Below are 24634 nucleotides of genomic sequence, written 5' to 3'. Positions count from 1 at the left end.
TAACGGGGGTAACGGGTGGAGCTCCCACCCCAACGATGCTGGGGGTTAGGGGAGGATGGGGAAGGGCAGGGAGAGGGTGGGGGAGCACCGGGGGGGAGCACCCCGAGCCACGCGGTGATAAATGCTTAGCGAGGAGTGCAGGGAGAGCCCTGGAGGGTTTTTGTGTAGGGTTTTTATTTTGTGGTGTCCGTGGAAGGAGTCAGAGTGCTGCAGGGCAGAGGGGCAGCACGGCTGGCGTGGTCCTGTATTACCAGGGACTCGAAAGTGGCTGCCAGGCAAGGTCAGGTCGCTGGATCTGGGGTGAAGCAGGGTCCTGCCTGCCAGCCAAAACCAGAGGGTGAGGGTCCGGTGCCTGCCAGGGTCTGCAGAGACTCTTACGGAACAGGGGAGCTCCTGACATGGGGAGGTTCTGCCCTCGTCTCCCCGGGCTGGGACCAGGTGCAGTCAAATTCTGAATTTGCCTTTTCAGAGAGAGCACTGATGACTTCCCCGTAGCTGGGGCAGGAGGCGATAACGTGGCCATAAACCCGCTGGCTCACAGAGGAGGCAAGTGGTGCTGAACGGGTCACATCCTGCAGGCCTCGCCTTCCCCAAACCACCACCTTCAGTGACAGGCACGCTCCCCTAACGGCTCCAAAACTTCACCCAGTATGATAAGAGCTAAAGATGAAGGAATTCCATTATGTTAAGAGCTTTTTCAACTGCTTTCCATTAACCTTCTACCTACGGGACAGATGGTGGTGCGGACAGGGAAGCGTCTTCCCCTGCTGGGTGTTCCCTGTGCTGTCAGTAGTTTGGTTCGGAGATGTCTGTGATCGTGGTCCCATAGATGTGGGCCTCCCAGTCTGAAAGCTGTTTCACAAAGCCCCGGTGCGGTCTCATGTTCTCTTTGCATTTCAGAACGTGGTCCCAAGCTTTCTGGAAGTAGAAAGAAAGCAAAGAAGCCTTAGAAGTTTGAGCTGAAAAATAATTTATTGTAGTTACGCTAAGCAGCTACATTTGTGAACAAAACAGCTTTGTATTTACTGCCCGTGATAGACTTTGGCAGATAAGACTTTGGCTACCAAAGCAAGGACATAACGGATCCAGATGTGAACTTCAGAGAAGCCTTTCATCTTTATACCCGGCTTTCCTGGCTATGAGGATAGCTCATGCTTCTTTCATTAGCTGGTGTGTTTCTTGTATTGTTTACACTGACAGAGCAGTGCAGTCCTGGATTTTCTGCTCTAAAAAGCCATTTCTTCCATGGGTGATAAGCGAAGCAGTGAAGTATTAGCTATTTACAGGCAAGAAACCAAGGTTTGCACATTTCTGAACTGGCGTGACCTGGTGTGGCAGAGCAGCTATTAAGCTCCAGTTATCCCACCACGTTAATTACAGCCATCTTAATGATTTGTTAGTTCCGTGTAATCAGCTAGGAACTCTGCTACACAGAGGGCAAATCCGCCAGCATTACTCTGCTTTGCTCAGCTACGTCCTGGGGTTTACCCAGTAGTGCTCATCTTCCTGCTGATTCCCCCCAGCAATCAGAGGATTGCTTAATTGTAACGAGACCAAAGGTCACAAGATAGTGCTCCATTGGTTTGCTTTTTTCTAATCTCAGCAATTCTGCAGGTTCTGAACCTCATCTTCCAATATTTACTCCTCTGCCCATGGTATGTGTGTCTGTAGTTCCCCTGAACCCCACAGATCTACTCAGATTGATTCCTAATAGACTAAGGGGCCACACATCCCAAATCTGTGTTTCTTTTGCAATGTCTCTGGAAATTTTCACAGATCTCTGCCCAGATTGGGTGAAGGATCACACAGAAATCTGTTGTGTAGCTTTAGTCTGCGTGAAACAAACTTGTCTGCCAGGAAAATCCCCCAGGAAGGCTTTGCCCAGGCCAGCTGCAGGACACCACGGCGCTCAGCAAAACGCTGAGACCAACCTGTTGATACCAACTGGGAGAAACTGCAAGGATCAGCTTGGACTTTTGCTCTGCCATCACAAACGTCTCTGGCAGTTTGGCATGCAGGGGAAAACAGCAAGGGAATGGTTATCGATGTGCCGGGGCAATCACACCCAGCATTACTAGCAGAGACCAAATAGTGTCTGCTGCCCAGCTGGCACACTCAACCCGAAATTACCCTTTGGCACACACCGATGGTAAGAGATTTCCTCTTATGTTGCAAATGTTTGCACAAAATCAATTAAATGATTAGATACAGACCCAGCTCCAGTGAAGCTTGAATCAATCCTTTCAGGCTCCCAAAGGAGGTCACGCTTTACAAACAAAGACAAGACTTTTAAGGAGAAACCTTTCAGTTCTCATGGGAAAAAGGCTGCTCTGTGCCAAGCAGGCAGCACGAGCTGGTGCCTACAGCAGCACAGTGCCCGTGTTTTGTACCCAAAGGGATAAAGGGCTGACATCTGGGGAGAGGCTGCCAGTCTCACCACGCCACAGGGTCATTCTCAGCCTTCATTCCTTATTTTTCATGTTATTCAGAGCTCTGGAACAGAATGTACCATCCTTTTCACCTGGGTGTCCCTCCCAGGCTAGTGTTATCCCGTTCCAGATTTCTTTACAGTGGTGTCTGTGGGAGGGGATTGCTTCTGGGGAAATATAACAAGGTTTCAGAAGTCAGTGCTGATGAGCCCAGCGGTAAATCAGAGCTCTGCAAGCTCCGGGGTGTGAACGTCCCTGTAACCACCTGGCATTAAGAGATGGGATTAAGTCTGGTAGCTTCCAGACACTCTTTTTCTCAGATCCAGGAGAGTGGAAGAGCTAAGATCTGTAATCTGCTTTATTTTTATAGCCCTGTCGTTAAGTAGGGAAATACAAGAATATCACAGGTGCCAGGTAAGAGCTCAGAGATCCAAAATCGCACCTAAGCCACCTCCTTAAAGGTACAAGATACAACTAATGTAAGAGAATCTCTTACATTGTTAGGTGGATAGTCTGCATGAATGCACAGATAATTTCTTTCTTGTTAACACAGCGATGAGGCTTCAGGAACAGAAATAAACTGCAGACCCAGCCAGTATCTGTGGGAAGAATGACAGTGATGTACCTTCAGGGAAAACTGGTGGGAATGCATAAGATAGGCCATGGTGACTGTGCTGCTCCGGCTTATCCCCAGGGTGGAGAACACCAGCACTGCTCCGAGATCCAGCTGAGCATCTGAGTAAAGAAATGCCAATCACAGATTAGTGATCGGGGAAATCAAAATTCCAGTTGTAAAGTCAAGCTCTAATTCAGTGAAAACTGACAGGCAGCTAGCCTGAGCGACAGGAACTGTCATGAACCCTGATAGGAACAGATGGGCACTGCCAGCTTTTGTTTCTGTAACCATTTGCCTTTCTTAAAACCGCACTGAGTTAAAAAGTGGCTTTTTTGAGGACTAGAATCAAATTACAATGATCAGTCAATGCTTCGTGACAGATCAGTGTCACCTTTTTAGCAGGTGACTGTGACGAAAAGTGGCCCACCAGGACCAAGCAGCTGTGGTCAGCATCACACCAGCAACTCAAAACTCTTCCAGGTAGGTTTAAAGCTAACAAAACGTCTGTTGAATGCAAACCTCACTGTTGTCCACTCAAGTTGGAGGAATTGGCTCTCAAACTGGCAGGGACTTGGACTTCAAATCCCTTATCCCTCCATGGGGATCACCAGTGGGAAGCACGTGCATGGCAGTTAGGGTGCTGTTTTTCTCTTGTGTATGCTTTGCAGTAAAAATTTGTAAGGCCAGCAAACTCATTTCCTACAGAAGCCAAGCCAATTTGACTTGAGGATGCTGTCATTCACTACTAACCACATCAACTCTGCTACCTGTTTCTATAATTTAGTAATTTATTAAGAAACCTTTTAATTCTTTCCCTCCCTCTCCAGAGTAGACAGCATGACGTGTTTTTGGAATATCAGCAACTGTGCTCTAGAATTTGTAGGGCAAAGCCTGTTCTGCTGTTGACAAAAGTTTTTTTTTGTTTTGTTTTGTTTTGTTTTGTTTTTTCTTTCTTCCAAGCACTCTTCCAGGCTGGGTAAAAAAACGGGGCAAAATGCAAGACAAGTAAGTGGATATCAGCGTTTGGATTTCAATGCATGCAAGTCATGAAATTCAGGTTAGGACTACAGGATTATATCCTCCGTTTTCACTTCCTTGTTTCTTTGTGTCCAATTGTTATTTCTGACTTTGTACTTGCATTACAAGTTCTGTGGGGACAGGGTGGTCCTTTGCTCCTGTGTCTGTATGGCACTTAGCACAGCAGGGCCTCGGTCTGAGGCAGATGCCGTTTTGTAGGTGCAATACAAGACAACGACGCAGGTGGACACCATCATGGGATGAAGCTGCAGGAACTATGCCTGCCGTGCTGCCGCAGGTACTGAGCTGGTATGTTTTTCTTTGCCCTTTCTGATACAATCAGCTGAAGGCAGGTTTATGTTGTCCAACCTGAAAGTTTCCCTAGGCCCTACAGTGAGTCTGCACAGCAAACCCCAAGGGTTGAGAGCGTCTCATGGTAAGTTTTCCAATGGGCATCACACTCCTGCTCAAATAAAGCTCTGGTGGTTGAAGATTCGGGCTGGTGAGTCAAACAGTTGTATTTAAAAACAAAGGAATAGGAGGGGATCCTGTGAAGCCCTCACAGACATCCCATCCCAAAGCCTTCTCACACCTAGTGGAAAGCTCACTGCTATCACAGTGAGGTGTTCTATAAAGCGAGTACTCTCTGTCAGGAACATCAGTGTCAGATGCCCTCTAAAATCTCCTCTCTGTGTCAGGCTGGTTACTGAGACAGCTCTGGTGTACATTAGGGTGTGGGCTGGCTTGGGAGTATGCTGAGATCTTGAAAGATTACGACCCTCCCGTTTGAGCTTCCTGCTGGAGTCAATTGCAGTCACTCCCACTTAATATCTCAGAGTGAACAAGGGCTCAGGAATTCCAGATCAGGAACAACTCACCTATGAAATGACAAATGGTGGGAAAGGAAGAAAAAAGATTTGCTTCGAGTGAATCTGGAACAGATATATGGAGATATTTGTCTTCTGCAAACCTGTAAAAAGAGCACGCAGCATTACATGGGCCAACAAAGCAACTGTGGGGGAAAATTGTTGGAGGCAAGCTGATAATTTTGTTTGCTGTTACATGTGTGAGTTTTTCATCATTAACACTACAATAAGGGATTGTTATGGTAAGACACTGAGGCACACGTAATACAGAACCAGCTTAATTACTGATTTTCCATTCCATGTGGTATCAGCATTGATGCCTTAACTTTATCCTACAGCCTCCCTTATCTGAGAGCTAAATGAAAACAGATGAACTGAAAGCAAGAGTGCCTTCGCAGCATGCACGTTAGCAGTTATGTCAACAGGGCTCCATGATTCACTTCATGTGGTTTTCTGTGACAGCATCCTCCCGCTTCTAGAAGCTCAGAGAACTCAGCTCAGAGAACTAATGGCACAAAACACTGGTGAGGCATTTCTGAAATGTGAAAGCACATCACACAGATGGCATGGGGAGATCACACAGGGTGCAGAGACCTTTGATGTCTTCTGAAACCAGAGGCAGGAGAAATGCCTGCTGGTACACGTGTCCTGAGGTAAGTAACTGGACTTGTTGCTTACTTTGCTTTGGCCAAGACCCTGAGAAATGCCACTGGATTTTTCATTGGATGAAATGACATTTCCAGCACGGCCTGACTGAGCTGAGTGGTCATGGACAGAAGCAGGCAAGGAAGGAAGATGAACAATGTGAAACATCAATGATTTAGCTTTTACACTGATGTGTTTGTAAGATTTTTGTAAGATTTTGCTCAGAAGGCTACTCAGTGGTGTAGGTTCTACCTGAAGGATGTGGCATGTAACAGACTGCAAGTGCCGAGGACCTCCCAGTCCTCTCACCCAATCCATCCATGTCACAGTAAATGGCTACAGGAACGCATTGCTGCTGTGCAAACTCTTGCTATGCAAGTGAGATCACAAAACTGAGCATGAAATAGCACCCAAATCTGCAGTGAAAAAGCAGAGGTTTCCTTGGAAGTTTATAGGCACTTGCTGCTGTGATGCTGTGCCACCTCACAGGCACAGACATCAGTGAGAATACACCCTGAAAACTTACAGTGTAGCAGGCTGCTCAGAAATATTGACTTGAGCTTTGATCTTCAAATCCTTCTGAATCTGTTGGTCACAGGCCTGCTTGAAATTGCCCATGTATAACTTTGCAGGCAGTATTTCTACAGGGTACAGCTGGAAGTTGTCTAGTTCCTGCAAGGAGAGAAGCCGTGGGTTCAGTTCAGAGCATATTTGCTCTTTTAGCTCCTTAAACAGAAGTCACGTAGAGAAATGAACACACACTTAGTCAGCAGCCCATGACACATTTGAATGTAATGATGCATTCAATCACCCGGACATTCTGAAATATGGAAGTCTTGCTAGATTTAGTGAGAATAATTAACAAAAACACTGTCATTGTGGCATTACTTGAAACAAATCCTAACCAAACAGGGGGAAGAATATATTCTTTGCAATGTCTGGAGGAACCACAGCATAACGGATTCATTTGATGTTTTCCCCGGTTATTGTTCACAAGGCCAACTGAAGTCATCTGCCACCTGCAGAGCTGCAGGTGCAACGTCGTGGCACAGCACAAGTCCACAGAGATTTTGGCTCTGTGCTGCCAAAAGGCTGAGAGCAAAAATATAGAAGTAGGCAGCAGTGCTTCTACATCCATAACCTATACTCTGTAATGCTGCATCAGAACAAAACTGCAGCTCAACAGCTTAAAGCATCAGAGAGCAACAGCTTAAACTGAGCTGAGGAGGTAATTCTGTGTCCAGCTGAATCTGCTGGGGGAGTTTAGCAGTTTGCTACCCCTCACAAAGGAGCACAGTGAATTCATTTTCTGTGCTGTAGCATCCCGCAAGGTTAACACTGTGTCGTGGGCTGCTTTGTGTGAAGCAGATGTGAAGTTGTAGGAATCGGACACAAAGGATGTTGCTGTACAGTGCCCTCTAAATCTGCCCTGCTGCAGGTCCTGTCCTAGATGTGAAAATAGGACAATTGTTTCTCCGAAGTTAAACAGATCAATGTTTGCAGGTGAAACCAAACAATCAGGGTACCAGTGTTCCAGTGGATGGCTCCTTTCTTTCTGGGCCTATTGAAGCAATGCTCCAACATTTGCCTTGTGACCCTTCCAGACAAAAAGCTTTATAGGCATGAAATACAGGGCTTGATAGTTGCACCTCTGTCTGGAAACACTTACTGTGTAACATCTCAGATAACCTCATATAAAAGAGATTAAAGAGGAGCCTGCCTTATTTCATTGTTTGCTACTGTTTGTTTAGTTATCTGCGCTCGCCAGTAGGCCAGTTTTGGGGTTATCAGAGGAGGCTTCCTTGGCTGTTTCCATGAGCTAGCTTTCACGCAATAGGAGAGGAAAAAAAAAAGACAGTGTGGCTGCAAAAGAATTTGTGGTGACACTCAGGGGAAGAGCAGTAATTTAAATTACATTTAATTCCTTTGTTTGAAATTACTCTGATAGCAGGCTTACAGCACCACTTAGCTATTCATTAGCTATCATCAGATGAATACGAATGCTCGTGTCTTTTACTTGCAAATTGGCCTAGTCTCACCTGAGGCATCCACAGTATCTTCTGAGTCCTCAGAAAATGATAGCAAGCTGAAAACCGCTTGTATCCTCCCCTCAGGACCAGCACGGGATGGCGGGTGAAATGCTGCAAGCTTCTGGCGTGTCGGACGGCAGTTCCTTCCTCAGCATCTAATGAGATCAAAAAGCTATTTGCTGGAGCAGGTTTAGTGTGCCTCCAACAGCCCTGGGGGTTAAATCTGGCCCTCTGGCACCACCAGCAAACTCCTTTTCATTTCATCTAATGGTCTGGAGAAAGCCGTGTTAAAAGCCAGACTTATTATTTATTTAACTGTTGCTGCAGGTCAGTAACAAGCTGCTGCTCACCTCTAGTCCTATTCCTCTCCTGTTTTCTTTCGCAAGTCCAATTAAAGTTTTTATTCTCTCCCCATTATTCTTTGGGAAATGCTTGTAATAAGTTCCCATAATAGCAAAGCATTATTAGTATAAATCTAGTAATTTTAGTTGCATGGAGACCCTTTTCTACAGCTGGCAAAGGAAAGTGAAAGAGGTGTCTTAAACACATTCTTCCCAAGCGTTTCAAACACTCCCTCAGCGAAGCAAATCACATGAGAGATGGTTTTGCCCCCTCCTTCTTCCCCCGGATCCATCCAGGTCGCCTCTAGCTCTGCCTGCTTTAGAAACAGATGAGTGCAACAGAAACCTGCTGCTGACTCTTCACACCTTCCATGCTCATGTCCCATCACCAAGTATTTCTGAATGCTTGCTTTGTCCGTTCTGCTTACGCTCCCAGATTTTTTTCTTAAAAATTGGGGTATGGGCTAGATGTAGTCTTTGCTAAAACTGCAGTAGCCTTTATAAAGCTAGTTGGAGCCAAACAAATGTAAAGAAGTGGTTCTGCACAGAGCAGCACTCCTGGCTAGAGGATGTGTTGCAACTATACATTTCCGTGGTTCAAAGAAGCCTGAACAATTACAGGGAGAAGTTTCCAGCTTTTCACACTTTTCAGTGAACTCCATTACCTCAGCACCCGCGTTAAAGCTACGTCTTCTTCAATGTGATAATGTGAAGGTTTCGTAACCCTCAGAGAAGGAAATACTCACTCTGTGAACATAAGGAGCTTGAGTCAGTGTTTTCAGTCTCTGAAGAACCACTGCTCCCTGAAAGGCAATCGTTGGACAAGCTCAATTTCAGTGAGATGTGAAAAAATAAGAATAATTTAAAAGAACAATTCCTTTCAAGCAACAACTTCAGAGGGATCAGTCTACAGATAGGAAAGCAGGCCTGCCAGGAAGCTCACTAAAGTAATGAGGAGTGGGAAGAATACCTGTCCTGCAGTGAGATCTTCACTGACATGAGTCACAGGTACCTTTTTCTTTCTCCTCTTCCTCATCGTCAGACAAGTCTAAAGAGCTGGTCTCGCAGTCATACACCACGCAGTATTTGACACACGCAAGCTCCTCTGCATCCGGCACCAGGTACTCCCCTGTAGGGCTCTGACAAAATCACAGAATTCTATCAGGAGCACAGCTCCACGCTTTTCTTGTGGCATCAACACAAGGAGAAGGGATTGGGGCTACGTCTGCACTTTACGCTGAAAGACCCAGGTAGAATTCAGAAATCATGCAGACTGCTCCAGATTGCTTCATCTGCTGCAGTGGTAAAGATGTCAGCACTGTCCTTTGTGAGACAAGCCTGCAATATGTCAGTCCTTGTGCAACATTTTCCTGATACACAGCCTCAGCGTGCCAATCCTCTGGGCTACTGAAGCCAGCTCTTGTGTGTGACAGAACACATCCCCCCAGCGGCAGAACTGGAGCATGGCTGAAGGAGGCAGGGGAGAGGCGAGGACAACTCCCTTGTTTTTTAAGCCCATTTCATGTACTGCTAATTGCTAAATGCAGAGATTATTTACACAAACTGCAATCCTTCCTCACCTGTTCAATCTTGCGTGCTGTAACAATGTGGCTCTCGTTGTACTCGCGCTGAGTACGGGCATCTGGAAAAAAAAAAAAAAAAAAAAAAGATAACCAAGGTGGAGCAATTGGTTTATTTGATGCTTTTAAGGTAGAATCCTACTTCTAATTCAGTCAGTGGGAATTCAGGCACCAATGTCAGCAAGAGAAAGACTCTGCTTCTTATAAACTGAGACTTTACACATGGATAAACAACCCCCAACACTGATGTGATTGTAAGTATGAGCAACACCAGGCAATGCCAACAGCCCCGGAACTGCCCTGAGCGTGGTGCTGTGCCCTCCAGCACCTCCTGAGGAGGGCACACGGCAGGGCCCCCATCCTGCTCCCAATCTGATCCCCTGACCGAAAGGTGCAGTGTGTGGCACCATCTGTGGGCTCTGGTCACCCCAAAGGACACAAACACTTATCACGATGCTTTGTGCGATGGCCAGCACCTCTCGTCTGCCTGCCAGCACCGCTGGGAGCAGGGGAGGGGGATGCAGGGGTCAGGGAGCGGGGAGCTGGACATGGGATGGAGCTGAAGCAGCACCCAGGATTTATGCAGGCAGAAAACCTCCTCATTTATATTTTACTCTCCCTGTGGGGCCAAGTGCCACACGCAGCCGCTTTCCACTCTGCATGAAGAACGACAGCAGAGCCGCCCTGCCTCACGGCGAGTCAAACACCCCTCAAGCAAGGCCTCGGCGATCCGTAGGAGCCCTCCCTGCGCCTTCACGAGCCCCGTGAGCCCGCGCAGCTCCTGCCCGTGGGCGTCCTCACCCAGCAGGCTGAGGTAGTTGTGCTCGGCCAGGCGGGGCAGGCGGCGCTGCTGCTGGAGGGCGTTGTAGAGGCGGCCGGGCTCCCACAGCAGCACCCCCGCCATGGCTCCCCGCGCGCACCAGGCCGCGCTCCGCCCGTTGCCACGGCAACGCCTCCCAGCCGGTTGCTAGGGGGTGACGTCACGCGCCGAAACCTCGCGATGCTTCCTCGCCGCGGCGGCCGGGTGGAATGGGGGGTGAGGGCGGGGAAGTCTCGCGAGAGCTGGCGGCGGGAGGGGCGGAAGTCTCGCGAGAGGCGGCGCTGTGGAGGTCGTTGGAGTCGCCGCCGCCGCTGCCGCCGCCATGCTGCCCCGTCTCGCCCGCCCCGCCGCTGCCGCCGCCGCCCTGCGCCGAGGGTTGGCCACCTCCGGGCCCGTGGGTGCTGGGGGGACGGGGAGGGATGGGGGGGGACGAGGGGGGGAGCGAGGGGATGCGGGGAGGGGGGTGGGAGGGCGTGGGGGGGGGTGGAGGGGGAGATGGGCCTAGTGGGGGGGGCTGGGTCCTGTCAGGGGAGGTGGGGGGGGATGGGGGTGGGGAGTGGGGGGGGTTTTGGGGGTGATGGGGGTGATGGGGGGGGCAGGGAGGTGGGTACAGGCAGGGGAGGTGGTGGGGGGGTGATGGAGAGGGAGCTGGAGGTGGTCCTGGCAAGGGGGAGGGGGTGAGGGAGGACTGGGGGTGATGGGGGGGGCAGGGAGCTGAGGGGAGGTGTGGGGGGGTGAGTGGGGGTGATGGGGGGGAGTTGGGAGGTGTATCCTGTCAGGAGGAGGTGATGGGGGGGAGTTGGGAGCTGGGCACAGGCAGGGGAGGTGGTGGGGGGGAGACTGGGGGTGATGGGGGAGCAGGGTCCTGTCAGGGGGAGGCGGCAGGGGGTGTCTGGGGGTGATGGGGAGGGAGCAGGGAGCAGGTTGTAGGGATCGGCTGGGGTGGAGATGGGGATGGGGGAGAGCTGGGAGGTGGTAGGGGGTGCCCAGGGGTGATGGAGAGGCAGCTGGGGGCAGCTGGTGGGGCTTGTCCCAGGGGTAACGGTGGTGGACAGGGAGCTGGGAGCAGGTTGTGGGGCTCAGCCCAGGGGTGATGTGAGGGAGCTGGGAGCCTCAGCCTGACCCTGCACAGTGCGGGCTGTCCCCGTGTGCCTCCCGGATGGGGAGCTTGCAGCTGGCCCCCCTCACAGTGGGTGCTCGGTGTCTGAGCGCTGGGTGAGCCTGTCAGTGAGGGTGTGCGGGGAGAGGTGCCAGGCTCTGCACTGCTCCCTTCCCCTCCTCAGTGCGTGCCCCAGCTCTCAGTGCGCTGAGCACTAGGGTGGCAGCTGCAGCTTTAGCAGTAAACCTTTAATACATGGTATCCCTGAGCTGAAGGAGAGTTCACACAACGCTCTCAGACACACGGTCTGATTTTTGGGTGGTGCTGTGCAGAGCCAGGAGTTGGACCCGCAGGTCCTTGCGGGCCCCTTCCAGCTGGGGATGTTCTGATTTGGGGCTCCTGGTGGCAGGAAGGGCTGGGTGCTGGGGAGGTGGGGAGACCTCTGCCATGGAAAGGAGACAGCTCTGCAGTGCCGTGTGACAGAAGGGCTATCGGAGCCATAAAGATATGCCCTACAAGAGAGAACTGTGTAATTATTAGGAATCGCGTTTAATTGCAATGAATTTTGACTTAATGGCATCAGCCCAGCCATAAATATGGGGCACAGCACTGATTAATGCTAGACTTTGCTTTCCCTCAAAGAGTTTTTTTTGCTAAATTGCATTTCTTGCAGTAGCAAGGACGTTGAGCTAAGCCGAAATTGATTAGCTTCTGGGCGGATTATTTCTTGTCAGAGCATAATAATTAAGCTGTTCATGCGGGGCCTTAAAGCAGTTAGGGCTTTATCTGGTAAGACAACGTGATGCAGAACGTCACCAATCATTCTGTCAGCACGTTCCGTCTGCAGGAGCCTGTGGTCCTCACCAAGTGTATCAGAACATCCCATTTTACAGTTCCTCTCTCTTTTAAAGGAGCTTTCCTCTAATTTCACAATGGGAGGGAGTCTTTAAAGAAATCACTTTCTTCCAGAGAACACATTTGAGTAAAATTGGTTCACCAGGGCAACAAAGCAGGGTTGATTTTACTTCACGCATTTGACCAAAGCTGGGATTTGGTCCCTTAATGTTCTCAGAAGCCTGCAGCTGAGGAGAGCTGATCCTCTGGTTGCTCTGCCTGGCCTCGCTCCTACCTCAACTGCAGATCCCAAAGAACATCTGCAGCTGATGTGTCCGAGCAGGGAAGCTCAGAAGTCCTTGGGAAGGTGTTACGATGATCCCTTTGTGTGCTTAGGCAATCCAATTTGCGTAGTGCTCGATAAGAAGTTGGGAAACAGAACGAAAAGCAAAGAAAGCGTGGTGAAATCCCCGGGGTCGCTTCTGCAGCCACTAGCAAAACATCTCAGTGCTTTTCTCTCGTTTTTTTCCTCAGAACAATGCCAAGGTGGCAGTGCTGGGGGCGTCGGGAGGGATTGGGCAGCCGCTGTCCCTCCTCCTGAAGAACAGCCCGCTGGTGAGCAGGCTCAGCCTCTACGACATCGCTCACACCCCCGGCGTCGCAGCTGACCTCAGCCACATTGAGACGAGGGCGACCGTCAAAGGTTTGTGGGGCTGCTGCCGCCCCTCGTGGGAGCCTAAGCCTGCTGCAAGGCTAATTAGGGCTCCGTTGATTAGATGGATGTGTGTGGAGATGGGACTAGCTCCTGGTTGCGCTGTTGGAGGGGAATTCATAATAACTGGCAGGAAATATCCAGTAAAGTCATACCGAGAGGAAAAAAAACGAGCATTGGATTTGAAAGTTTGTCTACAAATGGACTGATGCTCTCTGGGTGCCTCCATGACCTGTGTGTCACTAAAAGGTGACATTTTACTTGGGTGTGCCTGTCTCCTCCCCCTCTGCTCTGCTCTTTTGAGACCTGCCTCCAGCACAAGGACAGGGAGCTGTTAGAGCAAGGCCAGAGGAGGCCACGAGGATGCTCAGAGGCTGGAGCACCTCCCCTACAGAGCCAGGCTGAGGGAGCTGGGGGTGCTCAGCCTGGAGAAGGGAAGGCTCTGGGGAGACCTCACAGTGGCCTGCCAGGGCCTAAAGGGGGCTGCGGGACAGCTGGGGAGGGATTCTGTCAGGAATGTAGGGACAGGGCAAGGGGGAATGGCTTTAAACTAAAAGAGGGGAGATTTAGATTAGATCTAAGGAGGAAATTCTTCACTCAGAGGGTGGTGAGGCCCTGGCCCAGGCTGCCCAGAGGAGCTGTGGCTGCCCCAGCCCTGGCAGTGCCCAAGGCCAGGCTGGATGGGGCTGGGGACAGCCTGGGCTGGTGGGAGGTGTCCCGCTCATAGCAGGGGCTGGAGCTGGGTGATCTTTTAGGTCCCTTCCAACACAAACCATTCTGTGACTCTGTATTCTGGGAGCACTGGCTGTAGTGCCCAGCCCAGCTTTTAGGACAGTGTGCGTTGCGTATATGCAGTGGGAAGGCCCTGTTTTCACACAGACAGAGGTTCCCACCACTCCTACTCCTTGAGTTTTGAAACAGTGAAGATAAAACATGAAATTGGGTCCACCCATAACCTCACTGCTTTGCTTCTCAGTGTGAGTCTGAATTGAAGGGTAAATTAAAATCAGAATTGGGTGCCTTTAGGTATAATTTTGTACTTCAAGCTGTCAGATACTTACTGACAAAACCATAACATCTGAATGTTTTCCATTCCAGGCTTCCTGGGACCTGAGCAGTTGCCAGAATGTTTGAAGGGCTGCGATGTTGTAGTTATTCCTGCCGGAGTCCCCAGAAAGCCAGGTATGTTCTTCCAGGGCTTCGCTGCTGTGTCTCTGCAGTACTTCTGTTCAAGGGGCTGGTGCTTCACGGCGCTTCCCTTGTTGGTTGGGATGGGAGTGGGCTGGTAATGACGCTGCCCTAGAGCTTGGTGTGGTGTCAGGCACCTCAGTTAGCCTTTGTCACTTGTAAAACAGGGACAAACACTGATTTCTGGGGTTCTTGCATAAGAGTGAGGAGCAAAGACATTGCACTGCAAGTGATCCTGAACCTCCTATAGGATTTGTTGCCCAGAGCATTACCATGTTCAACAACTGGTTCTTTGTTTCCTTTCTCAGCAGAATAATAATAATCCATTTGTTCTGCATTAATTGTGTGGTAACTTCTCCAAGCATCTCCAAACGAATGCTCTTAAGTCTTCCTCATATCCCTGATTCGTTCCATTTCCACTCTTGTTTTTAGTACCCTATTGGGAATGCTACAAAAGCCTAGACTTTAATTTCTTGTTCATCCTCACTGTGCATTTTTCATGGTTAAAGTGGATGCTGCAGCAGAAACAGAGGTTGCCATTTCTGCATCTAGCAGTATTTTGCAGAGAGCAGTTAGCATTCGAGCTGTAGTTGTGGAGGTGACTTCAGAGGGGAGGAGAGTTCACCCAAGGAGCCATTAGGTTGCTCTGAGCACCCCGGTACTGATGCAGGTCTGCAGGGTGATGGACCACCTCCGGCTGAAGGGCAGCCTGAGAGCTGGCAGCCGGGCCGGTCGCTGCTGAAAAACGCTGATCTGTCTGGAAGGGCAGGTAGCTTTTATCAGTGGGTTACCTTTGGAGCCAGTTCCTTATTGCAGCAGGGGAGCTTTCTATTGATACATGAAACCAGGAGCTGAAGCTGGCATATCGCTGTCCAGGGCAGGACACTCTGATTGGGTAGCCTGCCCTTTAGTGAATAGGCTGTGGGTAACTTAAAATACTCTGCTGGGTGTGTTCTAGGTATGACCCGCGATGACCTGTTCAACACCAACGCTAGCATTGTTGCTACTTTGACATCTGCCTGTGCGAAGCACTGTCCAGAAGCCATGATCTGTGTTATCTCTAACCCGGTAAGCATTTCCTGGAGACCTTCAAAATGCAGACAAGAAAATCCAAACCGAGAACACTGGAGTAATCTGTGAGCTGCTGTTAGTTTGGAGCAGTATCTTTAAGGTCTATAAAGTATTTGTAGGGGAAAAAAATAAAAGCCTGGCTTTTATATCAAAATCAGATTAAACTTAGATATAAAAGCGCTTGATATCTCAGCTTCTGTTTGACTGTGGTTAATAGTCCATACTGTTGTGTTAGCTGCAATAGAACAGCTCAGGAAGGGAGGAGCCTTTGTAACATGAATGAACAAGTTACTGCCTTAGTGGTTATTTAAAATACGCTAGTTTTGGCCTGACTGTAAATTGCTCTTCCTATTAGGAATTGAAGTAATTGGCTAGAGCTGACGTGGAGATGCACTGTTTATTTACTGGCCTGTTCAGTTCACGAATTGGCTTTGTTATTAGCCTGGTTCTAATGAACGTTTGCCTGTTTTTGCTTGCAGGTAAATTCAACCATCCCAATAACTTCAGAAGTCTTCAAGAAGCACGGTGTGTACAATCCCAACAGAATCTTCGGTGTTACAACACTGGACATCGTCAGAGCAAATACCTTTGTGGCTGAACTAAAGGTACGTCGTAGAGAGGGGTGCTGTGTGCTTCTGTCATCAGATCTACCAAAAATGCCTCTAAAATCCCTGCACAGAGCTAAAGCAGCTCAGCTTTATGTGGAGCTAGAGCTGGAAGCAACGATTCCCTGTTCCCACTCTCTAGAGGAGCCCAGGGATAGGGTTTCTTGCAAAATGTAGTTTGAGAGGCTTTGACCTTTCCTTTCATAGCTCTCCCCTGTGAGCGAGCTGCATGTTTGCCTTAATTCTCTTGGCATTTTCAGCCCTGCTGGTGCAACCAGAGGAGGGGGTTGAATTGTAGTATATCTTCCCAAGTCATACTGTGCTGCCCGTTACAGGATATTCTGTGGGGTGTCAGGAGGTGCAGCAGTTTCACTGCTCTTAATAGCCCTGGTGGGGTTTGGATCTTTGCTGCTGTTTATCTTGCATCAGTGTTGCTCTGTACTGCCTGAAGTTGTCAGAGTGAATAACCTGGAGCTAACTGTGTACATCTGGCTTTGTCCATGGAGCGTAGCTGCCTCTGAAACTTCTCCTCTATGTCTCGTGGGGGTTTGTGGATGTGTTCAGATACAGAGGGAAGAAAAAGTGTGGTGGCTTTAAATGTTTTTCTCGTTCCTGTGTCTCAGAATCTGGAAAACTTCATGTTTCCCCTAGGGTTTAGATCCAGCTCGAGTAAGTGTTCCAGTCATCGGTGGCCATGCAGGGAAGACCATCATCCCTCTGATCTCTCAGGTAAGTCACGTAACTGCTGCGTGTGGCGTTGTGCTGCGTGGTGTTCCTCCTCACTGAGTTACAGCTGATGTGAAGTGCCTTTGTGATGGCATGTGGCGTGCTGAGATACATGAGTAGGGAAGACTGTCTCGGCTGTGGCTCATTTTATTCCGAGATGAAGTGCAAGCTACTCGAAGGTAAAGAGCTAAATCTGAGCTCCTCTGGGTGGCTTAAATAGCAGCACTCTTTTTTTCCCTAGAGCAGTTCTGGAATAAGAACTGAGGGGTAGTGTGGGTGTTCAGATATCTTGGCAGTGTTTTCTTTTGTCACTTTTTTGATGGCAGTTGTATGGTATGAATGCTTTGCTACAGCAGAAAAATTAAACTGCTTTTGCCGTGGTGGACTAGAAACCCTCCTTCAACAGCCAGTGTTGAAACGAGGAGGCACAGCTCATCTTGTGTGGGGAGATTGCTTCAGAAATGACCGGTTGTCAGAGGGAGGCTCCCTTCACGTGTCTAATGCAGAGTGAAATGCAGCTCTAAAGCAGGCTGCAGATTTGTGAGGAGACTGCTAGGAGATGGCCAAAAGCAGCCAGTGGAGAAAGGGCAAAAAGCTCTGCTCTCAGCGAGGAATAAAGTGCCCTTCACAGAAGGACGGTCTTAGGGAATAAAGCTGAATGCTGAGCGGGTGCTTTCGCTAGAGGCAGTCAGGGCAGCCCCAGCTGTGCTTAGCAGACCTGGGTAGCTGTGTGTGAAGGTTCACTGACTTCTTAAATACCTCTTGCAGACGGGATCCTCCATAAGGCTCTAGACTTCCATAATGCCACAGTGACCCAAATATTTATAAGGTGGCTTGTTTTTCCCCCCTCTAAGGGCTGTTACATGCTTGGAGGGCACCTGTCTAGGGCAAAGGACTAGATGGTAGCAAGTGAGCATGGCCAGCCCTGGCTTTGCCATCAAGCTGCAGTTTGTCTCTGAGCACACTAGGCATGACTAGCGTACTGTTAGAGTTCTTGCAGCAACCAGAAGCCTTGGTGAATGCCTGCAGCTGCTGGCCAGTCTGTCACACCATCTGGGAGCTGGGGTAGCTGATTTTTCCCATCTGAGAACTGTTGGTAACGACTGTAGTGGTAGGAGAAGTATCACGTGGGTGGCCTCGTGCTGGAGGGGTGCTGATATTTGATGCTAATTTATTTTTTCTAATCCAGTGCACACCAAAAGTGGACTTCCCTCAGGATCAGCTGGAAAAGCTTACAGGGAGGATTCAAGAAGCTGGCACTGAAGTTGTCAAGGCTAAAGCAGGAGCAGGTTGGTTCTTGGCTACAGCTTCCAAGTAATTCTTGTCGTCCAGCTGAATGGACGCAGTCCTCTTTGGTTTAATCTTATTTACAACTGCGAGGCAGAAATAGGAACTGCTGATTGCAATCCTAGCTGCTCTCCCACGTCAGTGACTGCCTGAGCTGTGGCACTAGAAGTAGCTCAGCATGTAGGGAAGACCAAACAGTACTGGATCCCTGAACGTGTGTGACTTCAAAAATCATCTTCTCTAATTAAGCTCTTTCCTCCTGTAAATCTGGTGAACTGCATAGCAGGTGGCTTCTGCCTTCTCAAACTGGCTGTGAGCTTGAAGCCAGTGACGCTGCAGCTCTGTAAGCATAGCAGCGTGGAAGCCTTTGATACTAAACCAAGTACTGAATTTAAATGTGATCTGTTCTAAAAATGGTTCAACTCTTACAGGATCTGCTACCTTGTCTATGGCCTACGCCGGAGCTCGCTTTGTGTTCTCCCTGGTGGATGCCATGAACGGAAAGGAAGGGGTTATCGAATGTTCCTTTGTGCGGTCGGAAGAGACAGAGAGCCCCTACTTCTCTACACCTCTGCTGCTGGGAGTATGTGCTTCACGCGGTGGGGCTTAGAAACACCAGTTCCTGATGCAGTCTTTAGATTTTGTGTTTTTTACTCAGTGATTTCAATTCAGTCCAGTGCTGAGTATCACTAGATAACAGCTGAACGTATGTTTAAGAGTTCTTGGGTATTTGGGTATTGCGGGTAAGCACATATCCCATGTTTGGATGTTTGCTGCTGCTTTTCTCTGCTCTCAGACTGCAGCTCACTGAGTAACCAGCGATTCAGACCTTTCTTAAGAGGTCATGTGTGCCCCAAGTTGGTGCCCAGTTATGAAGAGCTTTCATGTGGTTAAGGAGAATCAGCAATCTGGTCTCCTTAGCTCGATCTGCTACAAGGAAATTACTCAGAAATGGAGGCATGTGGGGAAGCACTGTGTGGATTAGGATTAATAGATTTCCTTCCAAGTTCAGTAGAGGTCCCAAAAGCAATGTTATTCTAACCCCGTGGGCAGAGTGAAAGCAGTGACATGGCTGCTGGATGCCAGGGATGGTGTACGTTGTTTTGGGTGGTAGCTGGAGAAGGAATGGATGTAGAGGAGGATTAAGGGGGGAGCATTTGGATGTATGCATGAGATATTGGAAACCCAGGAGTGCAACTCTGAAGCAGTTTTGGATTGCAAGCCAGTGGCAAATGAAGGGTGTACACAGAGGAGAGCTGAACGGTGGTTCTGAGGGCAGGAGAAGGCACAAAGGAGCAGTGGGTATCAGTCTCCCCTGGAAGGAGCCGAGGGGCTAGCTTCACGTTTCACACCCCAACAAGAAAAGTGAATGAGAAGTTTGTGAAGGCTGTAGAAGTCGCTACAGATAGCAAAAAGCCTCACAGCCTTGCAAGGAAGCACAAGGTTTGCAGACGGTAAAAGTGTCAGAGGTCCTAGGCTGGGTCTCCATCTCAGTTGGGCAGTAAGTAATCAGGGCTGTTAAGTTGCTCTCTAGGTCACTGAATGAATGGTTAATCCTTAAATCCTCTTTCCCTCAGAAAAATGGCATTGAGAAGAACCTGGGTATCGGCAAGATCACCCCCTTTGAAGAGAAGATGGTTGCTGAGGCCATGTCGGAGCTGAAGGCTTCTATTAAAAAAGGAGAAGATTTTGCGAAGAACTTCAAGTGAAGCGTTGATGACGGGGAGGAATTCCAACTTCCTTAATTTATTAAGGCATCATGTCACTTTACAACTTCTGGTTCAAAGCTCAGGTTTTGACTGAAGTCTGTCTGTACCAGTGTAATGATTGTTGTCAAAGCAGAGTCTAATCATCAATAAAATGGCCTCATTTTTTTCAGCGTACCAGCTGGAGTTGTCCTGTTGTTTCTGTCTTCTGAAGGTAGAAGCTGCAGGTCTCTGAAGTGTTACCAGAAATCAGCCTCTTAAAACGGGTGAACTAATTGCTGGATTTTGTGAGAGACATCCCAGGGAAGGGGCTCAGCTGTTCTCTGCAGAAGGAGAGGTGATAATGCAGCCTGACAGTGATGGGCACTTCAGGGTTGTTAAGGAAGCTTAAAGTTGTATTTAGTATTTAAAATAGTCCCGTATTTCTTCCCCAAATCATGAGATCTGACTAGGTAACACTGCTCTGTGGACTGAGGTGATGGAGCCAGGGGAGGTGGCCAGCTTACAAAGCTTCCACCAGTCCTCAGACCTCCTTATATACTTCCCCTGGTCTCTGAAAGCTGCAAAAGAAGCTACCTTTGAAGTCAAGGTTGGCATTTCACACCCCTGAAGCAAGTTTTTATCTGAAAACCCAACCAGAGAAACTCAGTGATGCCAGCACCGTGCTGCAACAGCAACTGCTTGCGGCCACCCCACCTGTAACCTGGGAAGGACGTTCCCTGCGTCGCCTTCCTGGTCCTGCTGCTTGGCTATGCTGCAGCTCCTCCGAGCTCGCAGCTGTGCTGCTGCTTCGGTTTTGTCTCGGGCTGCTTGTTCAGCACAGCAGCTGGGAAACCGGGGATGATCAAACGGGATCGGGACAGGTTGAAGAGGCTTGCAGGAGGGTGTCTGATCAGAGTGATCCCAGGGGTGTTTTTTCAGGTCGGCACATTGCCTCTGATACATTGTGTTGCCGGAACCTTACGTAAGTTGACTTTTAAAGAGTTAGTGAAAGAGCACAGCGGTTGCAACGTCAGTCCTGCTGTAAGAAAATAATTAAAATGCTGAGAGTGACTTCTTTCTAGTTAGGAACAAAAGCCTTGATTTAGCATCTGCATAGATTTCTTTTACATTCATCCCCTTGTGCATATAAAAATAAACGTCTGCACGAAAACGGTGATGACAAGTTCTATCGCCGACTTCTTTGAAGGTAAGCTTTAATGAAGGAAGCTATTAATTCAGTCTTCCTCCATGCTCTGTGGGCTGCTTACCCTATTGCTTTGAATTGCTCTAATCCACGTAGGCTGAATTCTAAGTTGAGCAGACTCTGTTTTGATTAGCTGGAGGAAATGCCAAAGCCCAGCACCTCTGGATGGGTTGAGGGGAGCGCTGGTTTGAGCGAGGCAACCTGATGTTGAAGGTTCTCTTAGGGAACAGAGCTAAAGGCAGGAGATACTGTTTGGTCTCTGGCTTCATTTCCTCCTACCTCTTGTATTCTAACTCTCCGGAGCTATTCGAACTATTTATTTTTTTATTTATTTACTTATTTTGATCTAGCTCATCATCCTGAAACGGATCACACAATTATCACGCTGCTGAAGGCTGACAATGAAGCGCTTGGCTCTGTCCCTCTGTGGAACACGTAGGCAGAGAGGACAGCAAGCCCAGCTCCTGTGCCTCTGTCTGCGGAAGCTCGATGTGTTAAAGCTTGGTTTCCTTACAGAAATAGTAATGAAATGGAAGGGCCGGCACTCATTACTCAGCAGGCTTGGAACAAAGTGGTTATTAGGTGGTATTAATAGAATTAAAGATCACGCTGGGGGCAGGGGAGGATGTCCCAGCCGAAGGACACAGAGGATGGGTGGCAGGCCAGGCCTAGCACGTGCGGCCTCGAGGTTGTTCAAAATGTTCAAACTGAGGACTGGGAAGCGCGTGGTGGCCTTGGCAATAACGCAGGCTGCTGGGAGTGGCACTCTTGCAGACCCATCAGCAATTCTGTACCCAGAAGCAGGCAGTGGGTTATTTAATCAGGGTGTTTGTCCTCTGCAGAGCGAGTGGCCTGCTCCTTCTGCTCGTGCCCAGGCTGCTGGGAAAGCCTTGACTTGGACCATGAGGGATGGATGTGAGCTGCACTTGTTCTAGTCCTGCTCCTTTGGGTGCAGCAGGTAGAGCAGATTTCCGAGGGCTGGAGTGTTTTGGGACTTCTAATGTTCATGACACGTCTTAGGTTATTCCTTTCTTGTGTCAGCAGTCCAAAGACAGCAAAGTGGGGGGGGAGTTGCATGGAAAAGCAGAAAGCAGGGACCCTGGGACAGTGTGGGTGAGTGGAGCTGAGGTGGGAGAGGATTATTTCCCAGCCCCTGCTGGCTGGCACATCCTTCAGGGTCTCCTTCAAATCCTTTTTTATACGATAATGATGTCTGTTCCTCTTTCTGTGCTGATTTTATCCCTCCCGATTCCTCCTTGCTGCCATGGGCGCTGGGCAGGGTGCAGTTTGAGTCCTGGGGAGGGAGTCAGGGTGCATCCTGGCAGAGGTTCCTGGAGGAACAGGAGCTAACTGGGTGCTCCTGGGAGAAGTGGGAAGGTCCATGCACAGGTACCCTCAGAGAAACAACCTCGTTCTTCTGTTTTACTCATCTGTGTGGATTAGGGCAATGTGGCAAAGCACAGAAGAGGATAAAACGAGGAGAAAAGCAAATGGTAAGGCTTAGGGCTTGGCTATTTCGTCACCCTTGGTGCCCAGGTGCCCTCAGGTTGGCAGAGTGCAGGCTGGCAGCCTTCACCCACGTTTATTCCTGGGAAAACAGTTTTCCCCGTTTCCCTTCCTGGTCCCCAAGCACACGTTTGTTTAACGGGACCGTGTGTCAGGGCCTGGTGCCAGCACCCGTCCCTGTCTGAACCCTGCTGGGATGGAGCCTGCAGTCTCCAATGCATCTCAGACCCTTGTGGCAAGCACAGCGGGTGGGCTTTAAAGGCAGATTGGGGAGAATGAGAGCTGGTGCAATATCCGTCCCCATAAGGAGCTGTAATCCTTCGGGAAAATCCAGCCCTAAGCCCGTGTGTGGTGGCTGTGCCCCCTGGAGCATCCTCTCCCCAGCGACACTCGGGAGATGGCAGCAGCAGCTTGCCTTGGGCAGGGCTGGGTCCTGGCATTTCGGTGATATTTGGGAGAAGCAGGGAAACAGCAAGGGGAAGGTGTTTGGGTGCTGCTTTACGCAGAGCATCCTCAGCCCGTGGAGATCACGGGGGAACAGGGAGAGGAAAGGGGCCCAGAGGGTGACGCCGAGGGGCTTGAGCATGGGCAGGAGGATCAGAAACCACCCAAGCTGCAGCTCCAGCTTTTTGGCAGCTCTTTTCCCCCTCCTCCTTCCCCTCGCTCCCCTGCCTGGCCACGGGCACCGTTAATCCACCACCGCCACGTTCACTCTCGATTTACTCAAATGCCTCCGAGCTCTCCCTTCCCTCCTGGGCGCCTCGGAGCGGGTTTGGAGCGCGGCGCCGAGATGGGCGGGATTGTTTGCATTTACAGGGAAACCTGTTAATAAAGGCCACCGAAGGGACTGCTCTTTTCCCGGCTGCCGGAACAGATGGCGGGATGAGGGCGGCGCAATTAATGCGCGGGGACTCCTGCCGGGGCGGAGGTTTTATTGCTGGCGGGGAGAGGTGAGCGCGCTCGTGCTGAGCTGGCGCCTGGCGAGGGCACCCCGGTGGCACGGGGAGGTGGGCGATGCCCCTGGAGGAAGGGCTGTGATGCGGGGAAGGGACGGTGGCACGTCCACCCCAAATCGATGGCAGCCTCCAGCCGCGATTGAACGCCCCAAGGTCACCCCGTGATGCCCTGTCCCCATCGCAGCCACCACTGGACTGCCCCCGAGCCCTTTCTCTGCACAACTTTTTCTTTTTTTTGCAGCATTTCTCGGCTTTTTCCTCTCCCCCCGCTGCCTCGCTGGGCTGTGTGGGGCCGCTGAGCACCACACGGGTTTGGCTCAGCAGGATGGGGCCGTGGCTGTGCCTGCAGCACGTGGCGGGGCCACTCCCGGTCACCCTCCCTCGTGCGTCGGGAGGAGGCTGGCAGCGATTTTTTATTTTATTTTATTTTATTTTTTGGAACCGCAGTGTGAATCCTCGCAATTAGGCCTTGTTCTGCTGCCTGCCTCGTTTGATCTCCTTTAATTATTTATCGCCGATCTTTCCTTCCCCGGGCCTGGCTTTCTTTCAAGTGATGCTTTTCTCCTGCTCCCCCTCCGCCGCGGCTCGCTCGGGCTGGCTCTTCTCCTGCAATTAGCGGCCCCTCTCCCCACTCCTTCCCTTCTTCTCCCCCTTTTGTTCTCTGCGAGCTCTTTCCCTGCACCGCCGAGCCGAGCTCCCCCCTCCAGCTCCCTGCCTGCGGGTTTCTCTCCCCTTTTTCCCTTTTTTCCCTTTTTTTCCCCTCACCCCCAGCCCCTGCCTTCCTCCAGCCCCAACGATGCTGCAGCAAACCCCAAGACGGCCCCGCTGCGAGCCCTGGCTCCCCATGGCAAGGTGCCGGGGGGCTGCTGCCCTCGCAGCGGGGTCTCCCCGCGATGCTTTTGCCGCCAGCGCACCGCGGGGAAGCCCGGCCACGTCTCCCCGTCCTCTTTGTTTCCCAGGCCCTGATGCATTATTCAGTGCTGCGGACGCTGCGGGTGCTGGAAAGGGAATGGCGCTGCGCAGGGCACGTGCTCGCCCCGGGGATGCCGGATTTTTTTTTCCCCCTTTATGGGGTCTTTGTCCCCTCTGCCGTCAGAAAAAAAGAGGGAGCAAAGCACCCCGGGGGGCTTCTCCCATGGGGCAGCGTCTCCTCGAGTCCTGGTGGGGATGCAGAGGGGAGAAAGCGAGGAGCACAGCGCCCTAAAAACAGCCTGGGGATGCTGTGGGGTTGTGCTCGGCCCCTTTGTCCGGCCCCAAAGTGCCTCCTCCATGGGATGGGGTTGGGGACAGGGATTGGGATGGGATGGGGTCAGGGATGGAGATGGGGACAAAGATGCGTTTGGGGATGGGGATAGGGACGGGAATGAGGATGGGGAGAAAGGAGAGGGGTGGCTGCGCCCCAAAGCCTCCCATA

At 50.4% G+C, this 24634-nt stretch overlaps 2 protein-coding genes across 2 annotated transcripts; one reads left to right on the top strand and one right to left on the bottom strand.

The window, feature by feature from the left end:
* Positions 1–221: 221 nt before the first annotated feature.
* STYXL1 (serine/threonine/tyrosine interacting like 1) lies at positions 222–10434 on the bottom strand. The gene is given in 9 exon segments (XM_082776348.1): positions 222–918; positions 3055–3164; positions 4941–5032; positions 6100–6245; positions 7613–7758; positions 8691–8727; positions 8952–9083; positions 9525–9586; positions 10326–10434. Coding segments are annotated over 9 exon segments (960 nt in total). The 5' UTR covers positions 10429–10434; the 3' UTR covers positions 222–786.
* Positions 10435–10608: 174 nt separating this feature from the next.
* MDH2 (malate dehydrogenase 2) lies at positions 10609–19749 on the top strand. The gene is made up of 9 exons (XM_082776347.1): positions 10609–10738; positions 12812–12980; positions 14088–14171; positions 15136–15245; positions 15728–15853; positions 16505–16582; positions 17769–17868; positions 18298–18449; positions 19444–19749. Exons 1-9 carry the CDS (start codon positions 10667–10669, stop codon positions 19573–19575), a joined length of 1023 nt encoding a protein of 340 aa, XP_082632473.1. The 5' UTR covers positions 10609–10666; the 3' UTR covers positions 19576–19749.
* Positions 19750–24634: the final 4885 nt, after the last annotated feature.

The sequence above is a fragment of the Aythya marila genome, assembly GCF_965140915.1.
Source record: "Aythya marila genome assembly, chromosome: 20".
Taxonomy (NCBI): Eukaryota; Metazoa; Chordata; class Aves; order Anseriformes; family Anatidae; genus Aythya; species Aythya marila.
The sequence above is the reverse complement of the archived record's forward strand: the minus strand, read 5'-3'. Positions and strand labels throughout refer to the sequence as shown.